This window comes from Oncorhynchus masou, chromosome 6 (assembly GCF_036934945.1).
Source record: "Oncorhynchus masou masou isolate Uvic2021 chromosome 6, UVic_Omas_1.1, whole genome shotgun sequence".
NCBI classification, from domain to species: Eukaryota; Metazoa; Chordata; class Actinopteri; order Salmoniformes; family Salmonidae; genus Oncorhynchus; species Oncorhynchus masou.
Window position 1 is genome coordinate 32,569,777 of NC_088217.1, and position 16,128 is coordinate 32,585,904.

The window sequence follows — 16,128 nt, forward strand, 5'->3', positions numbered from 1 at the left end:
ACAGTGCCACTGACAAGGCCCGCTACCAAAACCTGTGGACTCTCCATCACTGCAGCCTACGTGAGTAAAACATTAAAACGTGTTAACCCTCGCAGGGCTGCAGGCCCAGGCGGCATCCCCAGCCGCATCCTCTGAGCATGAGCAGATCAGCTGGCTGGTGTGTTTACGGACATATTCAATCAATACTTATCCCAGTCTGCTGTTCCCACATGCTTCAAGAGGGCCACCATTGTTCCTGTTCCCAAGAAAGCTAAGGTAACTGAGCTAAACGACTCACTTCCGTCATCATGAAGTGCTTTGAGAGACTAGTCAAGGACCATATCACCTCCACCCTACCCAACACCCTAGACCCACTCCAATTTGCTTACCGCCCAAATAGGTCCACAGACGACGCAATCGCAACAACACTGCACACTGCCCTAACCATCTGGACAAGAGGAATACCTATGTGATAATGCTCTTTATCGACTACAGCTCAGCATTTAACACCATAGTACCCTCCAAACTCGTCATCAAGCTCGAGACCTTGGGGCTCGACCCCGCCCTGTGCAACTGGGTACTGGACTTCCTGACGGGCCGCCACCAGGTGGTGAGGGTAGGTAACAACATCTCCACCCCGCTGATCCTCAACACTGGGGCCCCACAAGGGTGTGTTCTGAGCCCTCTCCTGTACTCCCTGTTCACCCACGACTGCGTGGCCATGCACACCTCCAACTCAATCATCAAGTTTGCAGACGACACTACAGTGGTAGGCTTAATTACCAACAACGACGAGACGGCCTACAGGGAGGAGGTGAGGGCCCTCGGAGTGTGGTACCGGGAAAATAACCTTAAGCTCAACGTCAACAAAACAAAGGAGATGATCGTGGACTTCAGGAAACAGCAGAGGGAGCACCCCCCTACCCACAAAGATGGGACAGTAGTGGAGAAGGTAGAACGTTTTAAGTTCTTTGGCATACACATCACGGACAAACTGAATTGTTCCACCCACACAGACAGGGTGATGAAGAAGGCGCAGCAGCGCCTCTTCAACCTCAGGAGGCTGAAGAAATTCTGCTTGTCACCAAAAACACTCACAAACTTTTACAGATTCACAATCGAGAGCATCCTGTCGGGCTGTATCACCTCCTGGTATGGCAACTGCTCCGCCCACAACCGTAAGGCTCTCCAGAGGGTCGTGAGGTCTGCACAACACATCACCGGGGGCAAACTACCTGCCCTCCAGGACACCTACACCACCCGATGTCACAGGAAGGCCAAAAAGATCATCAAGGACAACAACCACCCGAGCCACTGCCTGTTCACCCCGCTATCATCCAGAACTCGAGGTCAGTACAGGTGCATCAAAGCAATCTATCTCAAGGCCACCAGACTGTTAAACAGCAACCACTAACATTGAGTGGCTGCTGCCAACATACTGACTCAAATCTCCAGCCACTTTAATATTGGAAAAATTGTTGTAAAAAATGTATCACTAGCCACTTTAAACAATGCCACTTAAAATAATGTTTACATACTCTACATTACTCTTCTCATATGTATATAAAGTACTCTATACCATCTACTGCATCTTGCCATCTTTATGTAATACTTGTATCACTAGCCACTTTAAACAATGCCACTTTTTTTGTTTACATACCCTACATTACTCATCTCAGATGAAACCCTATATGAGGACAACAACAACATAGTCTTAATATGAGCTCTACTTTCCATCACGGAGAAGGATCGAGGGAGAGATGCAGGGGTTAAGATGGGGGTAAACACAGTCATCCTTGACCACACCTGATCGATATTGTGTGCCTGTCACCATCAACATGTTTCTATTTACTGCAGCATTCTGGGTGTGTTTGTATGTGTGTGTATCTGGGCTCTCTCTTTCTCCTTGACCTGGGCTCACACACAATCACGTTCCCCTGTGTGTGTGTGTGTGTGTGTGTGTGTGTGTGTGTGTGTGTGTGTGTGTGTGTGTGTGTGTGTGTGTGTGTGTGTGTGTGTGTGTGTGTGTGTGTGTGTGTGTGTGTGTGTGTGCGTGTGTGTGTGGTAGAAGAGGGGACCCCTGAGTGAGGGAAAGTAGGGCATCAGGGTCATACAAGAGGAGCCACTGCAGATGTCATGGCATGTGACAGATCAACCATCAATCACACACCTGACCTCTAATACCTCTCACACTCCTCTTGTCTCATACTATACCCATACACCCCTACACACACACTAAAGAACAGGAATGACTGTAGGCCATGAGCACACACACACACATATGTACAGACACCCTTATAGGCATGCACACACACACACACACACACACACACACACACACACACACACACACACACACACACACACATCACACCTTAACATACTGTACACACCAGTGGAGGCTGCTGAGGGGAGGATGGCACATAATAATGGCTGCAGTGGAGTCAATGGAATGGTATTAAACGTAGTTTCCATGTGGTTGATACCATACCAATCCATTGACTCCATTCCAGCCATTACTATAAACTATCCTACCCTCAGCAGCCTCCACTGGTACATACAGATGGACACATACACTTTGCCTTACCCGCAGAAACCCCGCTCCAGCCAGGAATGTGATTTACAGTCAGAAATTACTCTACAGAGATAGTTTGGTAACCATGTTCAGCTCAATCAAACCAAATTGCCTTGAAGTTTAACTGTTTGTGCTTGTATCTATTGTACGTACATATGTCATACATAGTGAATGACGTCTGTTTGGCCCAGTTTTTCCATGCTGCAGACAGTCGAGAGAAGTAGAAACACAGACCAATGTGCATGGGGGAGAGGGAGAGATAGTGATTAGTAGAGCATGCTCATAAGCTCAGTGCTAGGGTTGAAGATTTTTATCCGTATTTCACAAGTGTTCAACCTGGTATTTCATGCCCAAACCAGAAGTGAAACTCTAAAGCATATAAATACAGTATGTCTGGATTTGATTAGAGCTTTAATCGGCATGAAAATTCCAGCCTGATGCTACCTGAGGGTTATGAGCCATACATTAAAGACATTTTATGAGCCCAAGCCACCCCCCCAACACATTTTTTTGCAGTTATCCAATACATAGCCTTTGATACTGTATATACAATACCAGTCAAAAGTTTGGACACACCTACTCATTCAAGGGTTTTTCTTTATTTGTACTATTTTCTACATTGTAGAATAATAGTGAAGACATCAAAACTATGAAATAACACATATAGAATAATGTAGTAACTAAAAGAGTGTTCAACAAATCTAAATATATTTTATATTTGAGATTCTTCAAAGTAGCCAACACACTCTCTGGAGTGATGAATCACGCTTCACCATCTGGCAGTCTGATCTGGGTTTGGTGGATGCCAGGAGAACGCTACCTGCCCGAATGCAGTGCCAACTGTAAAGTTTGGTGGAGGAGGAATAATGATTAAAAGCAACGATATTAGAGTGATAGGCTGTTTTAAAAACTCTGCAGCTGCATTAATGAAAACATCTTTACAATTAAAAAATAAGGTGACCCCTGAAAGCCAGATGGACATGTGTAAATTAGACAAGCATTCAGTCTTCATAGTACAGTAGCATAGGCTATGCTGCAGCAAATGTAGGCCTAACTGACACCAAAAAAAAGTTACCATGATGAGATGAAACATGCATTGTGAACTGCGCTCCATACTAAGATGCAATGTCTGTCCCCACCCTGAGCGTTGATGATTGGTCGTGCAGATAGCAGAGTGAAGGTCATGAATTCAATTAATTTCAAAAGGGCTTTATTCATATGGGAAACGTGTTTACATTGCCAAAACAAGTGAAATGAACAAGAAACAAAAGTGAGAAGAAACAAAAAACAACATAAAAAATGTACAGTAAACACTGATAAAGGTTTCAAAGGGATAAAGACATTTAAAATGTTTAAATGTTATATTACCAGCTATGTACAGTGTTTATAACAAAGTGCAAATAGTTGTCGGTTAAATAGTAGGGGAAGATAATTAAACAGATAAATATTGGTTGTATTTACCATGTTGTTTGTGCTCCATTGATTGCCCTGTTGTCATGGCAATGGGTCACAAATCTTGCTGCAATGATTGCACATTGCGTAATTTCATCTAACAGATATGGGAGTTTATCAATGTTTGATTAGTTTTCAAATACTTTGTGAGTCTATGTGATCTGTGGGATATATGTGTCTTTAATATGGTCATACCTTTGGCAGGAGGAATGGAAGTGCAGCTCAGCTTCCACCTAATTTTGTGGGCAGTGGGCACATAGCCTTTCTTCTTTCGAGAGCCAGATCTGCCTATGGCGGGCTTTGTCAATAGCAAGGCTATGCTCACTGACTTTGTACATAGTCAAGGATTTTCTTAATTTTGAGCCTGTCACAACAGTGTTTAGGTATTCTGCTACTGTGTTTAGGGCTAGATAGCATTCCAGTTTGCTCTGATTTTTGGTTGATTCTTTCCAGTTATCTTTTTGTTTTCTTATAATTTGATTGGGTCTGATTGTGTTGCTGTCCTGGGGTTCTGTGGGGTCTGTTTGTGTTTGTGAACAGAGCCCCAGTACCAGCTGGCTGAAAGGACTCTTCTCTAAGTTAATCTCTCTGTAGGTGAGGCTTTTGTGGTGGAATGTGTGGGGATGACTTCCTTTTATTTGGTTGTAAAATTTAACAGCTCTTTTCTGAATTTTGATATTTAAAGGGTATAGTCTCAATTGGGTCTTGTCCCATTTTGTGAATTCTTGGTTGGTGAGTGGACCCCAGACCTCACAACCATAGAGAGCAATTGATTCTACAACTAACTGAAATATTTTTTAGCTAGATCCTAATTGGGATGTTGAGTTTTATGTGCCTTTTGATGGCATAGAAAGCCCTATCTCTTAGAGTGTTCATAGCCTTGTGGAAGTTACCTGTGGTGACGTTAAGGCCGTGGTAGATATATTTATTTGTGTGCTCTAGGGCAACGGTGACTAGATAGAATTTGTATTTGTTGCCTTGGCAACTGGAGCTTTTTTAGAACACCATTATTTTTGTCTTACTGAGATTTACCGTCAGGGACAAAGTCAGACAGTATCTGAGCATAAGATCTAGGTGCTACTGAACCTCCTTAGCTCTCTCTATCTATCCCCCTCCCTGTAAAATGTGCTATTTGAGATGTATGTCATGTGCGATATACCATGATCAGCAGCTGGATATAACGGTAGTGGTGATGAAAAACAATGCTGTTGGATTGGCAGTGGCACCAGTTTTCTCATAGATGCCTGATTGTTGGTATTTTTCTGGCTACCCCTCTGTGCCTGCAGGACAGACGTTGGAGTCTGTTAGACCCTGTTAGACCATTGCTCTATGCCTAGCGAATGGTGGAGGAGGTTAGAGCCTGTCTGCCCCAGTAATGTGTTTCATATCTGGGCTGAATGCCTTGCCTGCAGTGTAGCGCGGCCGGGTCCATTGTCCCTGGGCACAGGCCTGTGTGATGGGGGAGTCACCCGGGCCAACCTCACATAACAGTGACTCATCCATCGGCCCTGCCTGCCTGGTGACTAGGCCAGAAACTCACCTATTCATTCATGCACATATACACACTTGCTTATACACACACTGGTGCACACAAATAATCAAACAGACACACACCAAAACACAAGCGCTTATGCACACTCATACGCATACCAGTTCACTAACATACAGTCCAGTGCACTTGATGTTTGTTTGGATGTTTTTCCCCTGGTCTATTTCCCTGCTGGTCTGTCTTCCAGAAAGCTGGATTAGAGTGAGGCCGATGTCGCCGATGTAGTGTAGGTCCTGGGATCAGAGGCACCGGGAGCCTACACACACACACAAATAACACATATTCACGAAGAACTACTAAACCCGGATATGGTTTCAATTGTTTTTTCAAAATACATTTTTCCGTCAGGATTTTAGAACTACTTCATATAAGGTCTGTGTTTCGTGTAGGCTTACCCTGGAGTAATGTATTGATAACTGCACAAATCTCCCAGACAAGGTCATTTGTATCAATATATTCACCTGTAGTCATCACCCCAAAATGAAACGCTAAATAGCCGCTCATGTGGCTATTATACAGAACTACACATCCTGTCACAAGCCTTGACGTCATCCATCAAAGCAGTAAGCAAGTAAAAAATAAAAGTAGCAAGTAACTTTTTAGTTTCTTGTGTAAATAATTGTTATTCTTCAAGTGTATTCTTGTTTAGCATTTTTTCAAATTAACTAGCTAATTACTTTAGCGTTTCTACTTAAAAAAAATGTTTTACCCTGGCCTTTGTAGCTAACCATAGGTCTCTGTTGATCAGAAGAAAGGATGGTTCTGTGCTATGTACCGGATTGTAACCACTATTCTGATAAGCACACGTGCATTTGATAGTTTCCCAACCTCTGTAAGCGAGAGGCATCGCTGGGGATGTGTGATAAGGTAAGCCCTGTTTGCTAGCTGCTAACAAACTATTCTAGTTAGATCAAAGAACTGTGTTACCTAGATACTTTTAAAAAATAGCAAAATAATCAGCTACAGTAGTTACGTATAAAACACACGTTACCTTCCTTACAAGTAATAAAGAAAATCAGCACAGGCTAGCACAATGATTGTCGTCCCCTTTTAATAATAATTACTGTGAGCTCGCCAGCTAGTTAACGTTTGCTCACGGTTGGTGTAACGTTAATCATACTTTTTCACATGGTGACATGCTTGCTAACTTTAGCCCACCAGCGTAGAGATATAGCTAGGTGGTTAAATATCGACTGGTGGGCTAGTTAGGCACCTTGGCTGGCTAGTTGACTACATTAGCAAGCTAACGTTGCACCTGATCTCAGCATGGTGTAGTTGCACTTTCTGTCACTGGCGGTGACATACTAGCAAATCTGCGTAACATTGGCGCTAACGTTAAATATCCCTGCCCTGTTGGACCAGCTAGCAAAGTTAGCTAAATATCCGTGCCCTGGTGGGCTAGCATGTGGCCATATGGAAAAATAACTACACGAGCGGGGTAGTCAGTTAAACGGTACCAGTCAAAGATTTGGATACACCCAATCATTCAAGGGTTTTTCTTATTTAAAAAAACATGTTTTCTACATTGTATAATAATAATAGTGAAGACAAACTATGAAATAACACACAGAATAATGTAGTAACCAAAAGTGTTAAAAAAAATTGGAAATTCTTCAAATAGCCACCCTTTGCCTTAATGACAACTTTGCACACTCTTGGCATTCTCTTAACCAGTTCCCTTATATGCTGAGCACTTGTTGGCTACTTTTCCTTCACTCTGCGGTCCAACTCATCCCAAACCATCTCAATTGGATTGAGGTTGGGTGATTGTGGAGGCCAGGTCATCTGATGCAGCAATTCATCACTCTCCTTCTTGGTCAAATAGTCCTTACAGTCTGGAGGTGTGTCCTGTTGAAAAACAAATGATAGTCCTACTAAGTGCAAACAGATGGGATGGCGTATCTCTGCAGAATGCTATGGTAGTCATATTGGTTCTGTCTTGAGTTTTAAATAACTCAGACAGTATCACCAGCAAACACCCCCAAACATCACACCTCCATGCTTCATGGTGGGAATCACACATGCGGAGATCATCCGTTCATCTACTCTGCGTCTCAAAGACACCGCGGTTGGAACCAAAAAACTCAAATTTGGTATCATCAGATCAAAGGGCAGATTTCCACCGGTCTAACGTCCATTGTTCATGTTTCTTGGCACAAGCAAGTCTCTTCTTCTTATTGGTGTACCTTTATTCGTGGTTTCTTTGCAAGTATTCATCCGTGAAGGCTTGATTCACACGGTCTCCTCTGAACAGTTGATGTTGAGATGTCTGTTACTCAAACTCTGAAGCATTTATTGGGGCTGCAATTTCTGAGGCTGGTAACTCTAATGAATTTATTCTCTGCAGCAGAGGTAACTCTTGGTCTTCCTTTCCTGTGGCGGTCCTCATGAGAGCCAGTTTCATCATAACGCTTTATGGGTTTTGTGACTGCACTTGAAACTTTCAAAGTTCGACATTTTCCAGGTTGTCTGACCATTTCTTAAAGTACTGGACTGTTGTTTGTCTTTGCTTATTTGAGCTGTTCTTGCGGTAATTTGGACTTGGTCTGAATTATTGAACAAAAATATAAATGTAACATGTAAAGTGTTGGTCCCATGTTTTCACAAGTTGAAATAAAAGATCCCAGAAATGTTCCACACCACACAAAGCTTATTTCTCTAAAACTATGTGCCAATTTTGTGTACATCCCTGTTAGTGAGCATTTCTTCTTTGCCAAGATAATCCATCCACCTGACAGGTGTGGCATATCAAGAAGCTGATTAAACAGCATGATCGTTACACAGGTGCACCTTGTGCTGGGGGCAATAAAAGGCCACTCTCTAAAATGTGCAGTTTTGTCACAACACAATGCCACAGAGGTCTCAAGTTTTTAGGGAGCGTGCAATTGGCATGCTGATTGCAGGAATGTCCAACAGTGCTGTTGCCAGAACATTTTATGTTAATTTCTCTACCATAAGCTGCCTCCAACGTCATTTTAGAGAATTTGGGGAATGCATTTTATGCATATTCTATAATGATAGGCTACTCAATCGGCTACATCTGTCGGTACAAACTTTGAGGAAATTGTCATAAAAAAGAACTCCCTCAGTTAAAACTACACCACTGGTCTGTAATGGTTTTTGGTGAGAGGGGGAACAATTATTTTTGTTTTATATTCAGACTAGCGCTCCTACAAGCCCAATTTAGGCCAAGACAACAACGCAGAGCCCTTTTCACCATCAGTTCACATCTCCTATCATCTCAGTTTCTTTTTCCCTCTCCCTGCTCTGTATCAGCTGATAAGAATGACAAGCCTAACAAGTTAACAGAAAGGGAAAATGTTTTAACTTTCCCTCTGTGTTCCTCTATCCCCCAGATTCAAATTATCTTCTGCATTGGCATCAGAATGCAAAGTAGAATTTTGCAGAAGCAGTTACTAATTCAGCAGATATTACCATAAATGTATTTATCCTCCTCTAAATATCACAGGAAGCTGCTGATGGGCAAAAGGCTCATAATAATGACTGGAACAGAGCAAGTGGAATGGCATCAAACACCTGGAAGCAATGCATTTGATGCCATTCAACTAATTCTGCTCCAGTCATTAACACGTGCCTTTTCTCTGCAATTAAGGTGCCACCAACTTCCTGTAAATAAGTATATTTTTTGTCTCTGTCTGTTCTCTATGCTTGCTTTTCTCCCCTCCCCCACTTTCGCTTGTCTCTCGTTCCTCTTTGTTAGCTTGTTCCTGTTCCTTCCTCAGTGCTTAGTTCCCGCCCAACAACAGCTGCTGGTCTCTGATAGGCTGAAGCTGGGTAAGAGGAGGCGCTGAGGAAAATGTTTTGATCCTTTTCTTGCTCTGAGTTCAGTACAGACGTCAGTTCAGTATCATCGACAGACAGAGTCAGGAACAGCCCACACTCGCTCTCACACACAACCTACAGCCCCGGAGCTGTCTAAAAGAACAATTTAGTAGCACTGTGGACACGGGGAGATTACCTTAACCCAAGCCTGGACTATACTACTCTGCTTTTGGACCAGGAAAGAACAGGGAACTAAAGGATTTTTCTCTTTTCTTCTCCTTCCTGCTATGCCCTTTGTTTTCTCCACTGTGGTCTCTGCTGTCCTAGCAGGCGTCCACTAGCGCCCCCCAGTGAAACAGAGTGGTACAGCCAGAGCATAGGGAGCCCGGGCAGCCTCATCGTGGGCCCCTCCAGTTTAGCTGTCCGATGCGGAGTGAGGATGAGTCCTGCTCTAGAAGCCCTCATGCAGGCAGACGGGACACCCCCCTATCCCGGGAAAGGGGTGATGCTTGAGCCTTTTGTGCACCAGGTGGGGGGCCACTCATGCGTGCTACGTTTCGGCGACCAGACCATCTGCAAGCCCCTCATCCCCCGAGAACATCAGTTCTACAAGAGCCTGCCCCCCGAGATGAGGAAGTTCACCCCCCAGTACAGAGGTAAGCTTATTCCCATATTCCACCCTAAACCCACAATCTAACACTCATTGGAATAACATCCATTATGCTGTGTGTTTGTGCGCTATTGCTACTACCCAGTATTAATCTCCCCATATTTCTCCTTCAACCTGGTATCAGATAATTTTGTATTATTCTGTATGAAATCTGTGATACTCCATTTAGTATGATGTGTTACGTTTTGTGTATTAATTTGTGGATGTCAATCGCCCATTTCCTATGATATGTTACGAATTTGTAAAATGTACTATAATGTTACGAATGATCACAACATACATTTTGAAAATCCATAACATATTGTATTACATGTTACGAATTTGTAGAATTTGACATGTTACAAATTCTGTCCAGATGGCTAACATTAGCTAGCTGGCTAACATTAGCTAGTATGGAGGTTAAGTTTAGGAGTTAGGTTAAAGGGATAGAGGAAGGGTTAGCTAAAAGTTTTGGCGAAGGATTAGCTGACATGCTAAGTAGTTGCAAATTAGCTAAAAAGTAGTAAGTAGTTGAACAGTTGCTAATTAACGCAAATGCTGAAGTTAGCCTTGATGAGATTTAATCTCTCAAATCATTGGGTTAATTTTGCCTTAAATAACCATCTATCTTATGTAACCAGACCAAATGTAACATATGATACTAATTTGAGTGTCATGGATTTACGTTTACTATGTTACGTTTAGTCTATGAGACCAGGCTGCCTTCTTTCTCTACCTCCACCCCCCCCCCCGTCTCTCAAATTTATTCTCCCTGGTCCTCTACTGATATGGTCGGCTGGTGTGTTTTGTATTGTTGGCTACATTTAGGATTACAGCAGGTCACTGGAGATGGCAATACCACGGTACAAAGGGATTTGTTTTATGTTGGTGCTTAAGTGAGGGTGGGGGACAGACAGTATGTGACTCCATGATGCATCAGGGCTATGCAGTAGTGAGAGGTCGTTCTGCGAACGGCTATTTTTTTTAATTGATCTTTTTGGTGAACCCGAATCGCATCAGTGAAAAGGCTTTTCATTTGTCTCCCTGATCGGCATTTTTTAAAAACCTTTTATTTAACTAGGCAGGTCAGTTAAGAACAAATTCTTATTTACAATGACGGCCTAACCCCGGACGACGCTGGGCCAATTGGGAGTCCCATAGGGTGGTGCCCAATAATGGCCGGTTGTGATACAGCCTAGAATCAAACCGGGGCCTGTAGTGACGCCTCTAGCACTGAGATGTAGTGCCTTAGACCACTGCATCACTCGGGAGCCTATCTGGTCCACAAAAATTGTAGCCTACCTTTTGGGCTTTAAATTGGAGATTAGCCTTTTTTTCAGTGGTTCTTGTTCAATTTTGAAGTATTTTGAACTAGGTGCCGTCAGAATCAAATGAGACGTCTCTTTTACGTGAATGGAGCCAAATGAGACGGCTCACTGAAAAGACTCGGAATGCACATCACTCCTCTGCAGTGTCAGGTAATGTAATAGTGGAGACCGGAGAGGGGTATGGCAGGATCTTTATCACCTGGCGGCTAGGTGTGACCCCTTAATCAAAGGACAGGGTATTTTGCATTAGACAAAGTGGGAGAGATGACTGTCATGGAAAATAAATACATACACACACACCTTGGGTGGAATATCACATTCTGTTTAGTTTTACCATTTACCATGAAGCTACACTCGTTGCCTCCTGACACTTGCACGCACCACACACACACACACTTTCTATAGCGTCACTCCTACTCCGGTTATGAGTTGAGGCGCTAGTATGGTATCAGACTCTGCAGCAATGTATCGTGGGACTATAAAAAGACCAGTGGGATTTGGAGAAGATTATAGAAAGAAGAGCGCAGACATCTGATGACACTGAGAAATATTCCACATCAAACACACATGTTCACTTCTGCTCAAAAACACTCATACACACACACACCCATTCTCACACTCTTACAAACTCATTTAGGCTGCCCATATACAGTCACTTTCACATACTCACAAAGTACATTAGTCACAGGTACTCAAACACTCATCCTCACATGCCCTCTGACAGTTGGAACAGGCCTGGGCAGTAGAGGGTTAACTGTTGCAGGGTAGTGTTATCACTGTGCATGACATCACTCAGGGCAGGCTCTGCAGAAGAGAGATAAGCGCTGGGTTCCATTGTCCTTCATGTCACTAGCCAACCCCCCCTAGTATCATCTTATACACATAGGCCCTAATGAAGGATCTGTCCTTATGCTTCATAGAACCTTTTCTCCAGTGCCAACCAAGGATGTTTTGTTGTGTAAATATTACAGAAAGGCTGGGATTTTCTTGTTTTGTGCTGTCATATTTTCATGTTTATATCCAATGGGATGATGTATATTAATCTCACTCCCCCTCCCTATCTCGCTCCATCTTCCAATCCCTCCCTCCCTCTTTCTGGTTTATGTGTCAGCTCCTGCAGTTGTGATGTTTTACTCTTCCTGTCTTGAAACCACCAATCTGCAGTAAGAGCTGCAGTACACATGGGGGTTTATTGGGTAGAGCAGTGTCTCCCCCCTCCCCCAACTTTTGTATATCTATGAAATAATAGAATATCACACTGTTGGGTGAATGTCTTCATTTCTGGTGTGTTGTCATGGTTGTATTTGAGTTTATACAGTATCTTTGCTGTGATTTCTATTGGGTTACCTTGAAATGTTGTAGCACTGTATGCATATGAGTTTACTTGTGGTTCTGGGTGGGTTTAGTATTTGCTTAATAAAGTTTGGACTGAGTGTCATACATTCGAGCCTCCTGTGGTGTTTGTGTATCTCTTTGCTTCTTGGGTTCATTCTAACATTTTTATTACATTTTTTTTATTTAACATATACATTTGAAGTACTTAGACACTGTTTTTGTTGCCACTCAATGATCTCTTTGCTGTGTCCTTGCCCGCCGCCCCCCCAACCTGCTCTCTCTCTCTGCTCCCTCCATAGGAATGCCTGTGTTTTGTTTGCATCTCTCTTTACAGAGTGTATTTGGCTGGAGGCAGGACCTAGTGGGTAAGAGCTGCCTATGACAACCCAGTTACGGGGAGGTCTTGGCTTCATCATAACATTATAAAATAAAAACTCCAATGCCGGGTAATAACCACCTTCCTATCCTCCTTTCTCCCTTCCCTCCATCTCCCCCTCTCTCAGGTGTGGTGTCAGTCAGCTTTGAGGAAGATGAAGAGGGCAACCTATGCCTCATTGCCTACCCCCTCCACAATGAACCAGAGAACCTGGAAAACAAGGACCCCTCAGCCGACTGCGAGCCCAAGAGCAAGATGATCAAATGGGGTAACAAGAAGACATCGTCCCTACTGCTAGAGAATGACAACTACAGCAAAGACCGGGCCAGACAGAGCACTAAAGAGAACAAGAGCAAAAGGTGAGCTCATACACTTACATCCATACACATACTATATATCCAAACACCAACATGCAGCAAAGATGTATGGTGAGGGGTAGATATCTAACCTCTTTTCCCGCTCTGTGTGTAGTTATAACGGTGCGGAGGCACAGCAGCAGGCTGAGGTTCTCTGCTACAGTCTGGATCAGAAGCAAATTAAACACAACCCCTGGAGTCTGAAATGCCACCAGCAGCACCTCCAGAGGATGAAGGAGAACTCCAAACACCGCAACCAATACAAATTCATCCTGTTGGAGAACCTGACATGGCGTCACGCGGTGCCGTGCGTGCTGGACCTGAAGATGGGCACGCGGCAGCATGGTGACGATGCGTCAGAGGAGAAGAAGGCCAATCAGATTCGCAAATGTCAACAGAGCACCTCCGCCTCCATCGGTGTCCGCCTTTGTGGCATGCAGGTGTACCAGTCAGACTCAGGCCAGCTGATGTTCATGAACAAGTACCATGGGCGTAAGCTGAGCCTGCCGGGCTTCAAGGAGGCCCTGTTCCAGTTCTTCCACGATGGGCAGCGTCTGCGGCACGAGCTGCTCTCCCCGGTGCTGTGGAAGCTCAGGGAGATGCAGGAAACCCTGGAGTCCTGCGAGTCTTACCGCTTCTACTCCTCCTCCCTCCTCATCATCTATGATGGGGAGCCCCCCCGCACCTGCGCCCCCACCCGACCCCGCCACCGCGGAGGAGAGGAGGGTGACGATGACGAGCCCTCAGATGAGGAAGAGGAGGAAGAGAAAGAAGGTGCATTTGGGTTCCCCCGTGGATCGCCAGCTGGCAGCAGTGCTGGTGGGAGCAGTAACGGCAGCAGTAAGGGAAGCGCTGGTCGCTCATCCCGCGGTGGAGGAGGGGAGGCCAGCAGTCCGGTGGTGGATGTGAGGATGATAGATTTTGCCCACACGACGTGCCGCCATTACGGGGAGGACAGTGTGGTGCATGAGGGTCAGGACAGCGGCTACATCTTCGGCCTGCAGAACCTCATCACTATCATCTCCCAGCTGGAGGAGCACAGCGCCGACTAAAGACTGAGCCTCCACTCTGGAAAACTCTAATCCAACCTGGGAATAACAGCACTAAGCTGTAGCCTTGGTCTGCCCTCCTCCGCCACTGGCCTGGTCCTAATGGCCACGATACAGCCGGGGGTCTGACCCCCCCCCCCACCCCCCACCTACTGTAGTGGAGATACAGGGAGCTCCAGGGTTGGTGATGGGGTCGGTCCCGCACCCCCCCGAACCAACACGGGACAGGACTGCTTGTGCACTCGTTTGCAACTTGTCTCTGACTGTTCTTCCTCTTTCTTCCTCTTTATTTTCTATGTAGTGGAAGTGATAGTGTCTGAGACTGGTATATTAACAGGCTCAGGGACTCATGTAGCATCCTGTCCTCCTCTCTGCTCCTCTGTTAGACTGTTTTCTTTACTGTATGGTCACTCTGAGAGAGGGACCAAAAGCTGAAGTGTAGTTCTGGAGGTTGTACTTGATGCTTTTCGACTGTATGGTGATGTGAAGCGTTTGGACTGCTGTTCCCCTAACAGCACAGCACACACGAGTGGGGTTGCTTCTGTACAGGCTGAACGGGGCTAGGCCGGTCGCTCGGTCAGCTGGCAACTCCTCACTCTCCTATGGCCGATTTTTGTATTTCTTCTGGTGTTTCTGCAGACCCCAGCAACGAACAGAATTTTGTTATACCTTTGGCTGTCTGGATTTACAAAAATAACAACGCATGGAAGGAGAATAAGATTTGGGTGAAGAAAAATGGATTTCTACCTTTTGTCAACAATAACACCCACCGGTACGGTTTAATCCCTAAATCAAAGACATTTAAAGTGGGGGTTTATAAGGGAATAACATCATTACTGTCATTTTCTTTGTTTTTGTCTGATTTGCTCCTCTTCATTCCTGAAATGGTGACTGAACACAATAATATATTGATAAGGACAATAAATACAAAGACTATAGACTTTATTTATTTGTCATATTTCTTCAAAATAAACAAAGAAATTAAACAAAATGGAGCAATGATGACCACATTCCATATTACTGTTCTGATAATGACTAGTGAATGTTGTTTTTTGCAAGATACCTCTCTTGTAGACCTGTGTGTCACTAGTATGTTGGAAGAAAAATAAAGACATTTGTGGTAAAAGCACTTTTCTGTCTGTCATTGAGTGCATAGTACTTCTAGGAACTGGATGGGTGGGGGCACAGGGTGATGGAAAATAAGGGGGGGTCAGTGGCAATGTTCCCTCTAATATTCTGGTCTGCTGAGCGCAAACTTGAACGTTGTGAAAATTCTGTGCAATTTCCAGCACGCGTTTACTGTGAACACTGAGGCTGCACCCACCTTAAGTTACAGTTTTAACAGTGGCCAAGTAGGCTGCTGTGGCAATTTGAGCTTGACATTAACCTGTTTATCCACTATTGGTGACTGGAAATATTTTTGTGTTGTTTGATTAAAGAAACCACTTCATTAAATAAAATGCATTATTATTCCCTTTCCATTATTACAGAGAATCAGACAAATTATGATACCCTCTGCCTATTGGCTATTCAGGCTTGAATAAACTCTCAAAATACAACACTGCCCCTTTGACAAAAAAATGAAATCTTGACCTGACTTGCTTTTCAATGATGGCTTTTCACTTGCTTACTACAAATTATCAATAGCTGCGCTAATCTCACCAACTAGCAAAGGATATGAACAAAATGTGCACAAG

General features: G+C 44.2%; 1 protein-coding gene across 2 annotated transcripts; it reads left to right on the forward strand.

Annotated features, from left to right (window-relative positions):
• Window positions 1–9,369: 9,369 nt before the first annotated feature.
• On the forward strand, window positions 9,370–15,560 carry LOC135541907 (inositol hexakisphosphate kinase 2-like). Of its 2 annotated transcripts, XM_064968400.1 has the most exons (4): window positions 9,370–9,994; window positions 12,950–13,015; window positions 13,154–13,385; window positions 13,498–15,560. In XM_064968400.1, exons 1-4 carry the CDS (start codon window positions 9,778–9,780, stop codon window positions 14,432–14,434), a joined length of 1,452 nt encoding a protein of 483 aa, XP_064824472.1. In that variant the 5' UTR covers window positions 9,370–9,777; the 3' UTR covers window positions 14,435–15,560. The 2 variants fall into 2 exon arrangements, with proteins under 2 accessions (XP_064824472.1, XP_064824473.1); XM_064968401.1 differs by lacking the exon at window positions 12,950–13,015 and having other exon boundaries at window positions 9,378–9,994.
• The last annotated feature ends 568 nt before the right edge of the window (window positions 15,561–16,128 follow it).

What these genes read in the sequence shown, in the direction of transcription:
- LOC135541907 (XM_064968400.1), top strand. Translation starts at nt 9,778, where the DNA reads ATGAGTCCTGCTCTAGAAGCCCTCATGCAGGCAGACGGGACACCCCCC. An exon ending in GTTCACCCCCCAGTACAGAG is followed by an intron (nt 9,995 to 12,949) that starts GTAAGCTTATTC and finishes CTCCCTCCATAG; the next exon opens with GAATGCCTGTGTTTTGTTTG. An exon ending in AAAGAGAACAAGAGCAAAAG is followed by an intron (nt 13,386 to 13,497) that starts GTGAGCTCATAC and finishes CTCTGTGTGTAG; the next exon opens with TTATAACGGTGCGGAGGCAC.